We start from the raw sequence: 18,060 nt of genomic DNA on the forward strand, positions 1-18,060 counted from the left end.
CAACCTTCTGACTCGCTTACCATTCGTGAGCATTTAGCCTTAGGGTGCTGCGTGGGTTGAACCAGAAGATCCTGGCTCCATCAGTCCTCTTGCTGATCCTGCTGGGCTTTCGCCCCAAGCCATTCCAGATGCAGCATTCCCATCCACTACTGCAACATAGCAGCTCTCATTTTCCTCCTGGCCATTGCAGGGGCAGCCACCAAGATAAGCATCCAATAATCATGGCTGCCATCCCATGTCTATGCAGTCTTTTTTTTCTCCAAAGCTCCAAGCTTCCGCCACTAAGGAGCTATCGCAATGAATCCCACATCGGATGGCAAGTGTGAAATGATGGGAGAAGAAATAGTAGCATCAAAACCAATGTAGATGCAGGGAAATAATCATTCCCACGAGGTGGAGGCTAGACACACCTCCATTCTCCAACCTTTTTTTTAACCAATTCTGACTCCAGTCATCCCTCCCGTGACACTCTCTTCTAGGCTTGAATAGCCATTGCAAGGGTATCACAGAACTCACACAGACTATCCTTACGTGGTTTAAATTAAGCGGTTTATTAAGGAATGCAAGGTACAGGATCAGGATCAACAGGTTATAACTTAGGATCAGGAAGCATGGTGGCAAAGTCGGAAAGCCCCCCACCACCCCAAGTGTAGCACACGGGCCTCATTTCTTCAGCGCAGGATAGGTCTCTCAGCTGCTCTGGCCACGCAGACAAGCAGGGCCTTCTCCCTGCCATACACTTCCTTTGTTGTGCAAGCCCTCTCTCCGCCACCTCACAAAAGGCATGCTCACCACTGACCTTTTCTCAGTCTTCGGAGACAGGCTCTTCTGCCTTTGGTCTCCCTGCCACCACCTCTGACTGCCCCAGGCCCCTTGCTGTCTTCAGTGGTACAGCCCTTGATCCATGTTAGTGTTTTGTAGGATGTCCCTTGCCTCCTCCATCTCTGCTTCCTCTCTTCTTTCTTCCTTTTGCTGCTGTCTGCCTCCTGTCTCAAAGACCTCTGGGGAGTGGGCTATCTGAAGCTAGGGAGCTTTAGAAAAATGTGTGGGAACAACCCATTCTCTTTTAATTCCATTTTCCCACAAACTTTTTTGAAGGCCTCCCCCACCCAATCTGCACAAAACTGTTTATCAATTTCAAGCATGCCCCTCCTACCCCAGGGCCACAAACGGATCAATCCCCTTTCTCAAGGCAACAGACACTTCATTTGCATAGTAAGCTACAGTAACTTCATATGCATAGACCTTTGACCAGTCCCTGAAAGGTGCACACCCCCTCACCAGGCAGGTTACACAGCCCAGGACCCGACAAAAAGTGTATCAAGCAAGCCACAAATTGTATACGGTCAAGAAATATCAACCAACCTGAATAAACGTTACATACCCTTTGGGTTAAAAAAAACTAGGGCAAAGCTGATGCCTCAGGATGGGGGTCGGGAGGGGTGGATGGTGAATCTCTCAATGTGTTTTGCCAAAGCCCAAGGCAAAAGGCCACATAAAGCAGCTCATTTCTCCACAATGTCCCATTAATGGGTTACATAAAAGGTTAATTGTTTGCCTACTAACAGAAAGGTTGGCAGTTCAAACCCACCCAGAGGCACATTCATAGGTGACCCTCATGGACCACGCTCAACTCCCCTGAACAGCAACCAACAGCGGACACTGGTCTTCATTTGAGTAAGGATGCTTCTTTCATGCCAATCTTTTTATTCTTATTAAAGTCGGCCATTTTTTTAAATCACTTTTATGTCCTCTCTGTTGTGTGTGCTGACGGACACGAAGGCTTGTAGAGGTTTCTGGGCCCTGGAGTTTCGTTGTGACTTGTGATAGTCTCGGCCTTGGCTGAGATATACCAACCAAGTCCACACAGCGGACTCTCTCACCTATTTGGACTCTGATGATTGTCCAGGAACACAACTCCCTCTGGAATCCTTAAAACGCATCATTTTAAAGAGTTTCTTCTCCTGGTGGAGAGCCTGAAGCAGAGAAACCGTCTCAGTTATCTACAAAGCCCTTCTCACACACCCCTTCTTTTGTAGAACTTCTCATTATGGTAAGGTTGAAGATAGGGGTTGGGGGGGGGGTGTATTTGGTTTCTTTCCCATGTGAACTCTCTGATAGGCATGGAAGCTTCATTTATCATTAAAACCCTTACAATCCTTATCATATTGATTGATGGGTGGGGGTGGGATGTGTATGAGCTCATATAGATGACTCTTCTAGACACTTGATAATGGTTGTACAATGGGGGTTTTCCAAGGAAAGTCTTTCCATCTTCCTCACACGTGTATGGTGTCTCACCAGTCCGGACTCTTGGACAAGCTTGGAGACACAAGCTCGACTGGAGGTGTTTCTCACACCCTGCTCATATGCACCGGTTTTCTTTTCACAACGAGTGTATTATGATCGGATATTGTGATCTGCCGGCTTCTCTCCCATGTGAACTTTCTGATGTGTGTGAAGATAGGGGCGCTGACTGTAGCCCTTACCACACACCATACATTTAAAGGGTTTCTCGCCAGTATGGATTCGATGATGAACCAGAAGATAGGAACTCCGACTGAAGCCCTTTGCACAGACAGTGCATTTGTACGGCTTCTCTCCCGTATGGATCCGCTGATGGGCCTGGAGATGCGAAGTCTGGCTGAAGCCCTTACCACATTCCTTACACTTGTAGGGTTTTTCGCCGGTGTGGACCCTCCTGTGCACGTACAGATGGGAGCTCCAGTTGAAGCTCTTGCCACATTCCTCGCACTTATACGGTTTCTCAACGGTGTGGATTTTCTGGTGGACATGCAGGCTGGCTTTGCTACTGAAGCCCTTGAGGCAGTCGTCACACTGATAGGGGGTCTCTCCCGAGTGAAGCTGTTGGTGACAACGAAGGGCGGATCTCCCGCGGAAGCCTTTCCCACATTCCTCGCACTTAAATGGCTTCTCTTCCGTGTGGACTCTCCGATGGGCTTGGAGGTGGGAGCTCCAACTGAAGCGCTTCCCACACTGCTCACACTCAAAGGGCTTCCTGCCAGTGTGGGCTCTACAATAGACACTGTGATCTGAGGGCTTCCCCGAGGGCTTCCCGTACCTCTCACAGCTACACGCTATTTTATCTGTGTGGATTAGCTGATGCGCGTACAGTGAAGAACTCTGGCAAAAGCCCTTCCCACAGTCCGGGCACTGGTAGGGCTTCTGGGCCATGTGAACCCTCTGATGCGTGTGAAGATAGGAGCGCTGCCGGAAGCCCTTACCACACACCAGGCATTTAAAGGGTTTCTCTCCAGTATGGATGCGCTGATGGACCCGCAGATACGAGCTCCGGCTGAAGCCCTTTGCACAGATGCTACATTTATATGGCTTCTCTCCACTGTGCATCCGCTGATGGGCCTGGAGATGTGAGGCCTGGCTGAAGCCCTTACCACATTCCTCACACCTGTAGGGTTTTTCGCCGGTGTGGACCCTCCTGTGCACGTACAGATGGGAGCTCCAGTTGAAGCTCTTGCCACATTCCTCACACTTAAAAGGCCTCTCGATGGCGTGGACCCTCTCATGGACATGCAGGCTGGCTTTGCTACCGAAACGCTTTAGACACTGGTCGCATTGATAAGGGGGCGCCCCTCCGTGGGCTGGTTGATGGTGGTGAAGTGCGGCCCTCTCACTGAAGCCTCTTCTATGAGCCTCACAAGTAAACGGCCCCTCGCCTGTGTGAACCCGCAGACGCGCTTCATAGCGCGGGCTCGGCCCGAAGCCTTTCCCACACTCGCTGCTTTCCCCGAGTTTCCCTTTGCCGTGGATTCGGCCATGGAGGTTAAGGTCAGAGCCACGACTAAAACTCCTCCCACAACTGTCACACTTAAAAGGCCCCTCCTCCGTGTCAAGTCGCCGGTCAGTGTGAAGAGGGGAACTTGGATCGGAGCTCTGGTCACACCCGTCCGGGTAGGGTTTCTCCCCTGTGTGGGCACTCTCATGCGTATGAACACATGAACTCTGACGGAGGCCCGTGGCACATTCGTCGCACTTAAAGTGCCTCCCTCCGGCGTGAGCTCTCTGAGGAATGGGAAGAGCTGAGCTAGCACCGGAGGCTTTTCCACACTCACTACATGTATGGGACTTCCTCCCTATGTGTGATGTCTGATGAAGTTCAAGATCGGAGGCATCATAGAAGCCTTGGTCACCGTGACTGCTCACGGAGGCTTTCTCTCCTCTGTCAGTTGTATTATGCTTCATGAAGTCTTTTCTACTGTGGCCAGCAGCTTTGTCTTGCTGGTCGCCTCCATGATCCTCATGGTGGCCTAACGGTATCCAACTGGAGTTGTCAACACACGGATCACAACCACACGGGTTGCTTCCCACTGCCATCTGCTCACTTCTACTCTGAGCTCTCTGTGACTCACCCAGATATGGCCTCCTCCCCAAATCTTGGGTTCTCCGTGTTGGAAGCTTCTGATGGTTAATCTCATGGCAACGACTCCCTTGGAGATTCACTCGGTAGTTGTGTTCAGGAACCTCAACAGACAACCCCGACCAGATCCGGCAGGGAAAATCGTGTTGTTTTCGCAACCAGGGACTCTTCCCTTGGAGATGGCGCGTGGAATCTGGTCTTCTCGTTAATTCTCTTACAACCCGTTCCCAGATAAGACTGCAGGACAGCTCTTCATATAAATGGTACCTTAATCTTTGCAGAGTCTCAGGCTCATTCTTATTGTGATGTTGGTCCTCTGTAAGGATAAAGAGGATTCAAGGTGAGAATAAATGAGAGGGTTCGTATTTCACACTTTGGCCCCAGCAGGAGGCCTCAGTGAACCAGGAGAAAAAGTCCACCCTGACTTCAACATCTAGTGCCCTTGTTCTCAACTCCACTTGCCCCAGGAAACAGAAGGTTTCCTATTTACCACGTGGTAAGTCCCAGGCATATCCAACAAGTCTAACGTGTAAGAAATCAGCTAGCTGCAGAACCATAAAAACATTCTATAAATGTTTTATAGACAGGAACTCTTGCCTTCCTGCCTTCATCTAACTGTAGTAAACCAAAGGCACCTTCTTCTCTTCTGAGGATCAAGTAGAAAGATAAGTGGACACAACATTATCTTGTCTGTCTCTATACTTCCAACGCAGGACTGTGGGGTACCGTCTGTGCATTGGCTAGGTCATCCTTGCTCAAAATGTCCAAGCAAATGTTTACAAACAGATTACTGTGGGACTGCAGGAGCCCTAAAGGGGATAATTTGGGTCGGAAGTATATTTGGGGCCACCATGTGGTATCCTTTGGGCTGTGATCCACAAGGTCAGACGTTCAAAACCACCAGCTGCTTTATGGGGGAAAGACTGGGCTTTCTACTCCAATAAAGAGTTACAGTCTTGGACACTCACAGGGGCTATCTACCCTGTCCTATAGGGTCACTATGAGTCAGCATTAAGTTGAGATTAGTTGGTTATATATCAGTTTGTTGTACAAGGTGGCTTATACGTTGCTGTGATGGTTGAACGACTAATAGTTCACCCAAGGTGGACAAGTTTCAGTGGGATTTCCAGCCAGAGACAGAGTAGGAAGAAAGGTCTAGAAATTTACTTCTGAAAAAACTTAAGCCAATGAAAATCTTATAGATGACACAATAACTGTGTCTAACACATTTGCTTTGGGCACGTCATGCCCAAATCACCAAGCTCACTGTCCTCCAGTTGATTCCAACTCACAGCAGGCCTAGAAGACAGAGCAGAACTTCCCCTGTGGGTTTCTGAGGCTGTACATCTTTACAAGAGTGGAAAGCCTCATCTGCCTCCCAAAGAGTAGGTGGCGGTCTCAAACTGCTTTCCTTAAGGTTAGCGGTCCAGCACTTAACTTGCTACCCCAGTCGGGCGCCTTTGGTCACCTCATTAGAAGGGATCACATACTGGATGCTAACATCATATTTGGTGAAGTTGAGAGCCAGTGAGGGAAACATAGTGGCCAAAACAATAAGCTCAAACATGCCAGCGATCCTGATGATGGTATCTTTCATTGTGTTACCCACGGTCACCAAGACAACGATCTATCTATCGATTAGACAATTAAAAGATCCACAGTGTATGACTCAGCTATTTAAGGCTACCGAAAAGGCAGTGGGTAAAAAATGAAGTTTAGCTTGGTTACAATTATGAACTTAAAGGTGTTCAGGGGAAATAGGAAAACTACTAGACATGTTGGTTCCGATCCCAATATCATCCATCTTTGCAGAGGAATGTTCTTCAAACGATATTTTTATTTTAGTGTATCACAAAAAATGTACTTTATGTCATTAATGGTATCCGAAAGGGTTTCAAGTAGCTTGTGGGGAAGGGGAATCCATTGTCTTTGAATTCCAATTTTCCATACCTCCTACAGAGGAGGGCAAGTCAAAAAGTATGGCTGCTAGTGTTTATTCCACACAAGACCTGTCTCTGTGAGCAGTGGGTGGGTACACGCATGCTTTCTCTTGTAAGACACTTGTGTTTTTCTCACTGGGGTATGTTTAATAAAGCTTCCATCGGCATCAAGATGCTTCACTGCAAAGATTTATCTCATAAGATCTTTGTTCTTGCTTGTATCTCATTTAAAGAACGATCTTTAACATTTTATGTTTTTGTCCGACTGCTTGAAAAAAGACCCACACATAAAATGCTTCAATTACTTGGAGCGAGACACAGGGACAGCATGCATAAAGTGCATGCAAAGAGGTCAAAATTATATACCTAATTAACACATAAAGAAATGCAAATTAATTGACTGGAACGGTTAAAACCTTGTCACTTGATATCCCCCTACCCCCATACACTTTGGGCTTGATCTGGTTTTTAATGTTTTCTGGGTTTTTGGTTTTTTTCTTTTTTCATATTGGGGTTTATCTCTGCTGTGTTTTGACACTGTTGGTAGCCTTTTGAATTTTTGTTTTGTGTTTTTCTACGTATTTTGGTATATGAAACCCAAGATGAGTGAATCTATAGAGTTAACAACTAGAATAAGGGTTCCTGGGGTGTGTGGAAAGGTGAGATGTGGGGGGCAGGGGGCGGTACGGGGAAGCTGCTATTCAGTTCAAGGAGGCAGGAAATGTTTTGAAATTGATTTGGGGAGCAATTGTACAATACTGCTTGAGGGGACTGAACTATGGAATGCTATGCTGTTTGGTTTCGCTAAAAAATTCTTTGGAGAAGAATATATATATATACATATATATAAACTAGTACAATACATAGAAGAGATGGCGGTGTGTGGGGGGGAAGGGAGCTTCAATCAAAACAGTGGCTCCCCAGGGGATCTGCTGGACCAGTTAAAATTCAAGGCAGACAGGTCGCTCTGGAGATTATGGCGATTGCTTTTTGGGACCTGCAGGGATAGAGTTTCTTGAAGGGGACTGGGCCATCAGGGGGCTTGTTATGAGGAAGTTTTAAGAAAATTCGAAGCTGCATTGGTGAGAAAAAGACCAGGAAAGCTGTTCCTCTGAAGAATCTGGACACTGAAGCACTTGATCATTCTGTGAGGGTAGCAAGGCCATGCTGTGAGAATTTTGTTGGGAAACTGACCCCACCCAGTCAGCCTCCCGTATCTTGGCCCTGCAGACTTCTTTCTGTCCCCCAAGCTCTAAGAACATTTAGAAGGAACACAGTTGGAGCTCCTTGGGGAGGCCAAAACTACAATTCTGACACTGCGTGAATCAAAAAATACAGACGTCTTCAGGGAAAGATTAGCGAGATGGATGCTGCCTTCAGAAATGTAAAACCCTAAATGGAACATGTGTCAAAAGACAGTGACTTAGAGACCCAGGACTGAGGAACCTAGAGAGACAGCAAGTACAATAAGGGTTTCTTGGCTGGGGTGGGGGTGGGGGTGGGTGACACATAGTAGGGTATGGGGGCGGGGTGTTAAAGGGCAGATGATATTGAGGGGTTCATGGAGAAGGAGAATATTTTGAAACTGAATTTGGTAGCAATTGTACCATACTGCTTGATGTGATTGAACTACAGAATGATATGATAACCATATTAGTTCCCAATAAAAAGGCGGGGTTTTTTGGCATGGTGGGGGGTGAATAACTTCACATTTTGATATTTTACATGATTTCTATAATTTTGTAGCAATCCTATTTGACTTACTTTGGGACACAAACTCATATGCACATTCCATTCACCACAAGTCAGAATCAACTCAACGGCAACTGAACGTCATCAAAGTGTATTTCTCCCACACATAACTCAGGATAATTGGCTCGTTCCTGCTTTGATGTGGATTATTATGGTGAAGGAGCTCTGATACTTTCCATCCCATTCTAGTGCATTCCAATTCTTTGTAAAACAAATTCTGGTCTAACCATCAGTGAGAGTGGGATACCGGGAGGGAAGGGGATGTAGAAAGGGGGAACCAATCTCGGGAATCTACATATAACCTCCTCTCTGGGGGATGGGCAACAGAAAAGTGGGTAAAGGGAGAGGCTGGGCAGTATAAGATAAGATAAAATAATAATTTATAAATGACTAAGGGTTCATGAAGGAGGGGGAGTGGGGAGGGAGGGGGAGGGGAAGAAGGAAAACGAGCAGATTCCAGGAACCCAAGTGGAAGGTGAATTTTGAGAATGATGAGGGCAACGAATGTATAAGGGTGCTTTACTCAATTGATGTATGTATGGATTGTGATAAGAGTTGTATGAGCCCCAATAAAATGATTTATTAAAAAAAGAATGGAAACAAGACTGAAAACAAAATTTCAAAAATTGTGGTGATGATGAACACACAACTCTCTTAAATCTATTTAAATCACTAAATTGTGTGGCACACAAATTATGGGTCAATACGCCTGTTAAATAAATAGGTAAATAAAATAAATTCTGGAATGAGTCACTAATTTGATGGAATGCCCACTGATAGGTCACAACACAGAGTTGGGTAAAGGAAGGACAAGACAGTGAACGGACACTGACCATTCATAGTTTGACCATTCACAAGACCAACCAGGAAGTATCTTCTCTCTATGACCCTAGGGAACTAGGATACTAGGACCTCTCAGCTCAGCAGACTCCTTCAGGAGCCCTATCAAAACACCGTAGGGCATTGATGCCAAGTTACACAGGTAGGCTATCCTCACCCAGTGAGAGCAGGTTCCGGAAGTTCTCCACCATCACATCCTGGTACAGCTTCCTCTGGGCGGGGTCCAGCAGCCTCAGCTCCTCCTCGGTGAAGACCACAGCCACGTCCTGGAACGTCACTGCCTCCTGCAATGTTGAACACATACAACATAACCAAGGTCTCCTGGCAGAAGGGCAGCCCCGAGAAGGCAGACAGCATGGTGGGACGTTGTTGTAGATTTTGAGACTTGACTGGGTTTTTAATAGAGCCCATGGACAGAACGAATGGCTCGTGCTCGCCTAATACCCTAACAGCTGCCGGTCTGAACACCCCTAGGAAGAAACACCTTGGAAGAAAGTCCTGGTGATCTCCATCTGTAAAGATCACAGCCAAGAAAACCCTAGGACCACAACTTGACTTGGACATTCTACTCCATTGCCATTGAGTTGGAATCAACTTGATGGCAAAGGGTTCGGGTCTTTCCCCCCCTCCTCTTTGCCTTCCACATTGCCAGTTCCCCTTGTGGCTTTAATACCGTCAACCTAAAATGCTGCAACTGAAAAAAATCCCATACCCTGAACTTGATGCTCCCTGTGACTCTTCTTATAGGTAAGCCCCAAGAATGTCCTTCCCGAGTCACGGGTTTTGTTTTGTTTTTTTGCAATGGAATGGATAACTCTTAATTCTCCACTCCCCTCCCTGTTTTGTAGTAATGTTTGCCACGCCTACTGGCCTTTGGGTATCCCTCCTGGACAGGTAGTCATGTGACCTTGGGAAAAAGACCTGGCAACCTGCTTGCTTACATTTTAAAACAAAAAAAGCCCAGATCCAATGCTGTGGAGTCAATGACAACTCATAGGAGACCCTACAAGACAGAGTAGAATTGGCCCCTAAGAACTGCCCCATAGAGTTTCCAAGGCTGTAAATGTTAACAAAGATAGGCTGCTATGCCTTTCTTAAATGGAGCTGTTGGTGGGTTCGAACCACCCACCCTTTGGTTAGCAATTGGGCGTTCAACCACTTGAACTTCCTGGGCTCTTTCCATAAAGATTACAGTCTTGAAAACCCGATAAGGCAGTGGTTCTCAACCTTCCTCATGCCGTGGCACTTTGGTACAGTTCCTCAGGTGGTGGTGACCCCAACCATAAAATTATTTTCATTGCTACTTCATCACTGTCATTTTGCTACTGTGATGAATTGTCATGTAAATATCTGATAGGCTGGATGTATTTTCATTGTTACAAATGGAACATCATGAAAGCATCGTGCTGAATCACAAAAACAATACATCATTATATATTGTGAAATATTTATTTCTAATGACAAATCAATGAAATTTTTGTCTTGAAGCATGGTGTAGCATGGGTTACAGTCTTCACACCGGGTACTCATGTGGGGGTGTATCTGCATGTGGGTGAACCCGCGTAGAGATGGGTAGAGGAGTGGTGTCTTGGTTCAGAAGACCGTCGGAAATATATGTTTTCTGATGGTCTCAGATGACCCCTGCAAAAGGGTCATTGGGCCCCCAAAGGGGTCTCAAACTACAGATTGAGAACTGCTGCAATAGGGTAATACTACGTTTTCACATGGGGTCACTATCAGCTGGTATAGAGTCAATGGCAATGGAATTTTGGGTGTAATATACTTAACTAATCCAACAAATGGATATTTATTTTGAAACTTGGTCTTCTGCCCAACATGTTTATTTACTTTCTTAATGAAAACCCCAATAAATTAAAGTTTCAAAGCCAAAGAGTAAGCACCTTTAAAATTTGGATTAAAAAAAAATTCAAATCATCCTCCCAGAACACCTTGTTCCAGAGGGTAAATGTGGAGATAAAGCTGACTTGCCTAACCATGGCCAACATGAGGCAGGATCAGTCTTCAGATGTGATACGTGAATGCTTCACTCTTTGTGAAACTCGGGGACTCTTGATTTGTACACTACTTGATGTAGTAGGGATCTCATGATGAGTTACAAGTCGGGCAGCTAACGATAAGGTCAACAGTTCGAGCCTACCAGCTGCTCCTCAGGAGAAACATGAGGCTATCTGCTCCCATATAGATTTACAGCCTCAGAAGCCCTCTCTGTCCTATAGGGGTGCTGTGGGTTGGAGTCACCATGAAGGCAGGGGGTTTGAGTTTATTCTCTGTGGTCAACAAATGATGGGATTATAAAGCCAACAAAACTCAATACAGAAACAAAAGAGTAAGTTCTTGGCCAAGTGCCTACTCTTGTCCTTTACTCTAGACAAGGAGGAGGTAGGTGGTCAGCTTCTGAGAAGTGAAGATGTCCTGGAAAGAGTCAAGGAAGTCCAACTCACCTGAAACTTGGTCATTTTCTCCTCCTCTTGGTAGACCCTTGGGCAGGCAGAGCTGCAGAAAGCAAAGGAAGTCATAAGACAGAGGCCCTGGCTCCCTGTCCCCTATGACATCTTCAAGTGTTTTCATACAGGTGTTCCTCCTCCCAGGTGGGTGAAGCCCCACAAGACCTGTTAGGCAGTGCGTGGTCTCTAAGAAAGAGCCTACACAGCTGTATTAAGCAACCCGAATGGAGGTGCTCAATCTCACTCCCGGGGGAGATATTTGATACCAAGAGATGGTAGGGAGCTAGAGGAGCTGCCTGGTTCGAAGTCCGGCACGTCTCCTGTCTAGCTGAGTAGTTCGTGGGCAAATGATTAACCTCTCTGGGCAGCAATTCTTTTTGGGGTGAAAATGGCACCGACTGCACAGAACTGTGGGGAGAAATCAATAAGCAGATGGCAATCTTGGCACCACGCCATGATCCCCCTTCCCTTACAGCTGACCAACAGCAGGTGTTGTTCTTGGGAAAAAGCACCAGGCGTGGCAAGGTCATAGAAAAGGATGACCCTCAACGAGCTGGACTGACACAGTGGGCTCCAACACCTGTGAGGCTGGCACAGAGTCAGACAGAGTTTCATTCTGTTGTATGTAGGGTCGTTATGAGAGGGAGCCAACTCAGCAGGCCCAACAAGAACATTCCGCATTATAAGACAGTCCTTGGGGAATGCAGAGACCCAAAGCCCATCTGTAGACAATTGGACATCCCCTCACAGAGCAGTCCCAAGTAAGAGACAAGCCAGTCAGGGTGCAGTATAGCACCAATGAAACATACAACTTTCTTCTAGTTTTTTAATGCTTCCCACTATCATGATCCCAATTCTACCTTACAAATTTGTCTAGACCAGAACATGTACACGGGTACAGATAAGAGCTGGAAACGGAATCCAGGACAGATAAATCCCTCAGGACCAACAATTATATCGAAACCAGGAATGGAAGGGGAAGATGGGGGGGAGAAAGGGGGAACCGATCACAATGATATATATATAACCCCCTCCCTGGGACAACAGAAAAGTAGGTGGACACATCATCGATCAGTGCAAGACATGAAAAAATAATAACAATTTATAAATTATCAAAGGTGAGGAAGGGAGGAAAAGTGGGGGAGGGAGGGAGGGAAGGAGGAAGGGGGAAAATGAGGAATTAACACCAAGGTCTCAAGTAGAAAGAAAACGTTTTGAAAATGATGATGGCAACAAATGCACAAATGTGCTTGACACAATGGATGAATTATGTATTGTGATAAGAGCTGTATGAGCCCCCAATAAAATGATTTAAAAAAAAGAACAATCCTTGAACACGTGATTTCTAGCAAAGGTATCTCACGATGTCCCTGAAATGTCAGAATTGGTTTGTCCTGTGAGTCACCAGTAAGCTCTGAAAAGATTCTTTCTGTCTTCCCCCCTCAAAAGTCTCACCTTAGCAACAGTAAATTGACATGCGCAGCCTTTCCCAGCCCATCCTACTTCATTTCTGCTCCCAGCACAGAGATGTCAACACCTCAGGATGCACAGTGGTCAGAGCAGACCATAGAGGAGAGACATAACAGCTGAGGGTGCAGGGTGATAAGGGAGGACCACAGGTGGAGATGTCGACAGCTGAGGATGCAGGGTGGTTAGGGAAGTCCATGCACAGGTGTGGGCACAGGCTCTGTGTCCAAGGAAACAGGACAGCAAGGGGAGTAGGGGTGACAGAAGTAGTTTGCAAGAAAGTTGTGAAATTAATCATAGGACACGAGTAAGCTAATTGATTGAGCTAGTAAATGTATGGAGGGTAGTTGAAAGCAGGTTTCTGTCTGAGGAGGGATTGAAAACAGGGCAATCAGGGTACAGTAGAGCACCGACAAAACACATAACTTTCCTGTAGTCCTTTGATGCTTCCTCCCCCCCCCACAATCATGACCCCAATTCTACCTTACAAATTGGCTAGACTAGAGCATGTACACTGGTACAGTGAAGAGCGAAAACACATGGAAACCAGGACAGATAGACCCCTCAGGACCAGTAATGTGAGTAGCGATACCAAGAGGGTAAGAGGAAGGTGGGGGCAAAAAAGGGGGAACTGATCACAATGATCGACATAGAAACCCCTCCCAGGGGGACAGACAACAGAAAAGTGGGTTAAGGGAGACAGCAGTTGGTGTAAGACATGAAAAATAATAATAATTTATAAATTATTCATGAGGGTTATTCAAGGGTTCATGAGGGAGAGAGGGGGTGGGAAATGAGCTGATACCACGGGCTCAAGTAGAAAGCAAATGTTTTGAAAATGATGATGGCAACATAGATGGATGTATGGATTGTGATAAGAGCTGTACGAGCTCCTAATAAAATTATTTGAAAAAGGTAAAGAAAGAAAGCAGGGAAAGGGGACAAGCTTTCAAATATCTTCTTCCAATAAAAGGTGAATTCACTGGAGAAATGGCTGGTTCCCAGCTGGGGTGGGGTTGGGTTGGGGTGGGTACACAATGAACCTAAAACATCTGGTTATAACGGAAAGTAGATAATCGTGTAAAGAATTATAAAAACGGATCATTGTACAACTCTTCTTGCTGTGATTGAACTACTGGATTACATGATACATGAATGATATGCCAGTAAAACTTTTTAAAAATGACAAAAACCAGAACTTGATGGACTGGGAGACTATCTGGCCACCACCACCAAACCGCCGGGTCACCATAGATGGATCCCGATCAGTCCTAGTGCCATGGCAGGTTATGCACTGAGATGCTACTCACAGGGTCACCAGTTCAAAGCCACCAGCTGCTTTGTGGGAGAAAGAGGAGGCTTTCTTCTCCTGTACAGTTACTGTCTCAGAAACTCACAGGGGTAGTTCTACTCTGTCCTATATGGTCGCTCAGAGTCCAAATTAACTCAGTGGTGAGTTTGAATAGGGAGAGAAATGTGGACTAAGACTTATCAAATTCTTAAAAGAACTCAGACTTCCTGGACATAATGAAGTTGAAGATGTCCCCAAGAATATTGCCCTGAGTTCCAGCAACAAACCCAGCATGGGGGAGTTTGGGGGGAGAGGCCATCAGAGAGTAGGGGGCCTGCTCTGTGCCCTAAGAGTCCCACCGTGGCATGTGCCATCGAGCCAATTCTAACAGGACAGAGGAGCGCTTCTCTTAGCGGTCCCTCTGCTGTGATTTCAACGTGAGAAGATGGCCGGCTCTTCTCCTTGGAGCCCCTAGTAGGTTCATACCATCAACCCTTTGGGGAGCAGCCGTATGCTCAAGTCCCACCAGGACCCCTTCCCTGTGTGATACGAACCGTTAACAAGCTCAGCTGCCCACCCAAAGGGCATCTTAGAAGGAAAGCGTGGGGATCCACTGCTGAGAAATCAGCCATGGAAAACCCACTGGAGTCCCGTAGAACACTCTAGCAACAGGGTGCGGGCTGGTTTGGGGGGGTCTTAGAGGATGACAGAATAACGTCCGTCGGTCAAAGCCCTGCTCAAGGGCTCAAACAGAATGGGCTTTTCAAAGTAAGTGGGGGAGGCAGCAACCAAGGGCAGAGGAGACCAAGTGGACACAAAGGCAGGGGTCAAATCCCCAAGGCGTATGAAGGCACAATGTCCCCCTAAACGCAACAGAGAAGCAGCGAGGACTTTTATGTTAGAAAAAAAAAAAAAGATATCTTTTAGCATAGGTAAATCCATCAAGATAGTAACTGGATCCCTGGTTCTTTGGAGGTTCCAGGGGAGGCTGGGGAGAAATGGGGAGCCCCTAACAATGAGTACAAGAGTGAGGACGATGTCCTAAACTGATTGTGGTGGTGACTGTCCAACTCTTCTTGAGTGCCGTGACATGTGAATGGTGGGCCAATCAAACTGTTGGGCGGGGGGGAGGGGGGGCCTGATAAGAGAAAGAGAGAAGTTACTGTAATGACTGCCAATTCAGTCCATTCAAACTAAAAGCCACCCTATAGGACAGAGGGAACAGTGCCCCAGGGTTTCTGAAGCTGTCAATGTTAGGGGAGCAGACCATCTCCTCGTTTTTTTCGGATGAGCTGCTAGAGGGTTCCAGCTGTTGACTGTGAGGTGAGTCTGGGGAGCCAACCTCCATGTCCTTGTCTGTAAAGGCGGGCAGGGTACCGCAAATAACAACTCACCACCCGTCAACTACATTCCGACTTCTGGTCACCCCACAGGAGGAGCTACAGGCGCCCCTGTGGGTTTCCGAGATTGGAACTCATTTTAGGAGTAGACAGTGAACTCATTTTAGGAGTAGACAGTAGAAAGTCATAACTGACTACGGAAGAGAAACTTAAGACTTTCCGGAGCCCTTTGCTAAGTGAAGGCGAGGGAGGAAATGAAGCTGACCTACCGTCATCTGCGAGATTTTGACTCATTGACTCATTGTGACTCTCTAAGCTGACCTATCTTTTCCTTTCAGTTAAAAAAAAAAACACTCAGTGCCCCCCGGCAATGAAAAACATTTGCACTCTGCCCCTAATCCAGGATAAAGTATAAAAAAATGCAAACTCACTGCCATCAACTTGATGCTGCCTCGTAGCGACCCTACAGGGTAGGGCAGAACTGCCCCTGTGGATTTCTGAGACTGTAACTCTTTATGCGAGGAGATTTCCCTTCCTTCTCCGGCGGAGCGGCCGGTGGTTTTGAACTGCTGACCTTGTGGTTAGATATCTGCTTTTGCAGCCCTCTCGGGGTGTGGTGAGTAACGAGTTGCACTGCAAGCTCTCAGGTCAGCACTTCTAAACCACTAGCTGCTCCGCAGGAGAAAGACGCAGCTTCCGACTGCAGTACAGAGTTCTAGTCTGTCCTACAAGGTTGCTAGGAGTCGAAGGCAGTGAGTTTCGCTTGTTTGGATTTCTGGACGTCCCGGCGTTCCCCAGGGGCAGCAGTATCGCACACTTTGGGACACACAGCTGTAAACCAATGGTTCTCAACCTTCCTAATACCGTGACCCTTTAATACAGTTCCCCGTGTTGTGGTGACTCCCAACCGTAAAATTATCTTCGTTGCTACTTCATCACTGCAATTTTGCTACTGTGATGAATCGTCATGTGCATATCTGATAGGCAGGATGTGTTTTCATTGTTACAAATGGAACACAGTTCAACATAATTACAGTGATTCATCACAAAACCATTATTGTGAAATATTGATGTGTTTTCCGATGGTCTTAGGCGAACCCTGTGAAAGTGTCGTTCGACCCCCAGAGGGGTGGCGACCCACAGGTGGAGAACCGCTGCTGTCAACCTTTAAGGGTGCAGCCAGGTCTCATCTCTGTCCTATAGAACGGCAGAGCGGCTGGTGGGTTTGAGCCAGCTGCCTTGCCTAGAGGTTAGCAGCCGAAGAAACTGGGAAATAACACACAGAGTCTAATCTGGAATAACCCACGGTGGAAAACAAATACCCAGGCAGCAGCAACTAGGGCAGACATACTCAGCATTCAAAAATAATAATAAACAGTCACAGATAAGCACTCGCAACACAGGGAATCCAAAACATATAAACCCCTCAGGACCAATAAGGGGTGCAGCGGAACTAGGAGTTGGTGGTGGGAGATTGGGGAACCGATTACAATGATCAATGTATGATCCCAGGGGGATGGACAGCAGAAAAGGGGGTGAAACGAGACAGCGGTTGGTGCAAAACATGGAGAGAAAGAAAGAGAGAGCGTGTGCTTAAGAGAGAGTGAGAGAGAGCGAGAGCGAGAGAGAGAGAGAGAGAGAGGGGGGGGGGGAAGGAAGGAAGGAAGGAAGGAAGGAAGGAAGGAAGGAAGGAAGGAAGGAAGGAAGGAAGGAAGGAAGGAAAAAAAAGGGAAATTTATAAATTATCAAGGAGAAAAAATTATCAAGGGGATTGGGGGGGAAGGGGATAAAGGAGGAGCTGATGCCATAGGACTCAAGTAGAAAGAAAATGTTTTGAAAAAGATGATGGCAACATATGTACAGATGTGTTTGACACAATGGATCTATGTATGGGTTGTGATAAGAGCTGTTAGAGCCCCCCAATAAAATAAAATAAAAGAGAGAAAGACTCAAAATTCCAGCAAAGAAACAAACAAACAAAAAAGTCCTTAGGAATCTAGAAGCCAGAAGGACAGCGCGCTTGGGGAAGTTGAGGGTCGGAGAAAGCGCAAGACCTTCCAGGAGATGGGCAGACGCAGTGGTGGCCACAATGACCTCAAACCCTGGCGGCGGTGTCCTGCGTCCCGGGCAGCTCGCGGTGGCCACTGGCCGAGGACACCGGACCTGGGCAGCGAGAGGAACAGGCTCAGCCTGCTGTCCCCTGGGCCCCGGGGCGCTGCAGCCACAGCTTCCAAGGAGGGCAGTGGGAACTGCCCCGTGCCGGCATCTGTTCTTGGCTTCTTTCCTCCATTCTCCCTCGTAATTCTCCCACCCGCGCCACTGGGCAGGGACCTCCCCGGGACCAGGCCACGGCGAAGGCACAAGCCCAGTGAAGGGACAGGACGTGGCAAGATTGCTGGCTCCGGAGACGGGGGGTGGGGGTGGGGGGCGGGGAGACCCCCCTACCCCGGGCCCGCTTCCACCCAGGGATCCGCGACCCCCAAAGGGAGCCCCAGCCGGGCCTGGATCCCTGGAGCGCACCCTCGACCATGGGCCCCGAGGCCAAAGCGAGACGGCTCGGCATGGACGT

The 18,060-nt window shown here is 47.3% G+C and overlaps 1 protein-coding gene across 7 annotated transcripts in view; it reads right to left on the minus strand.

Moving 5' to 3' along the window:
* Positions 1-532: 532 nt before the first annotated feature.
* The window catches only part of LOC142432398 (uncharacterized), a 30,813-nt gene continuing 13,285 nt past the window's right edge, over positions 533-18,060 (minus strand). For 6 of the 7 annotated variants that reach the window (XM_075537566.1, XM_075537565.1, XM_075537568.1 and 3 more), the window contains 3 exons: positions 11,391-11,442; positions 9,086-9,212; positions 533-4,712 (listed from right to left, as the gene is read on the minus strand). In XM_075537566.1, coding sequence (XP_075393681.1) covers positions 2,401-4,712; positions 9,086-9,212; positions 11,391-11,442 — 2,491 coding nt within the window. In that variant the 3' untranslated portion in view covers positions 533-2,400. The remainder of the gene's footprint in view (positions 4,713-9,085; positions 9,213-11,390; positions 11,443-18,060) is intronic. The other variant, XM_075537571.1, reaches the window with a different exon arrangement.

The sequence above is a fragment of the Tenrec ecaudatus genome, chromosome 18 (assembly GCF_050624435.1).
Source record: "Tenrec ecaudatus isolate mTenEca1 chromosome 18, mTenEca1.hap1, whole genome shotgun sequence".
NCBI lineage: Eukaryota > Metazoa > Chordata > Mammalia > Afrosoricida > Tenrecidae > Tenrec > Tenrec ecaudatus.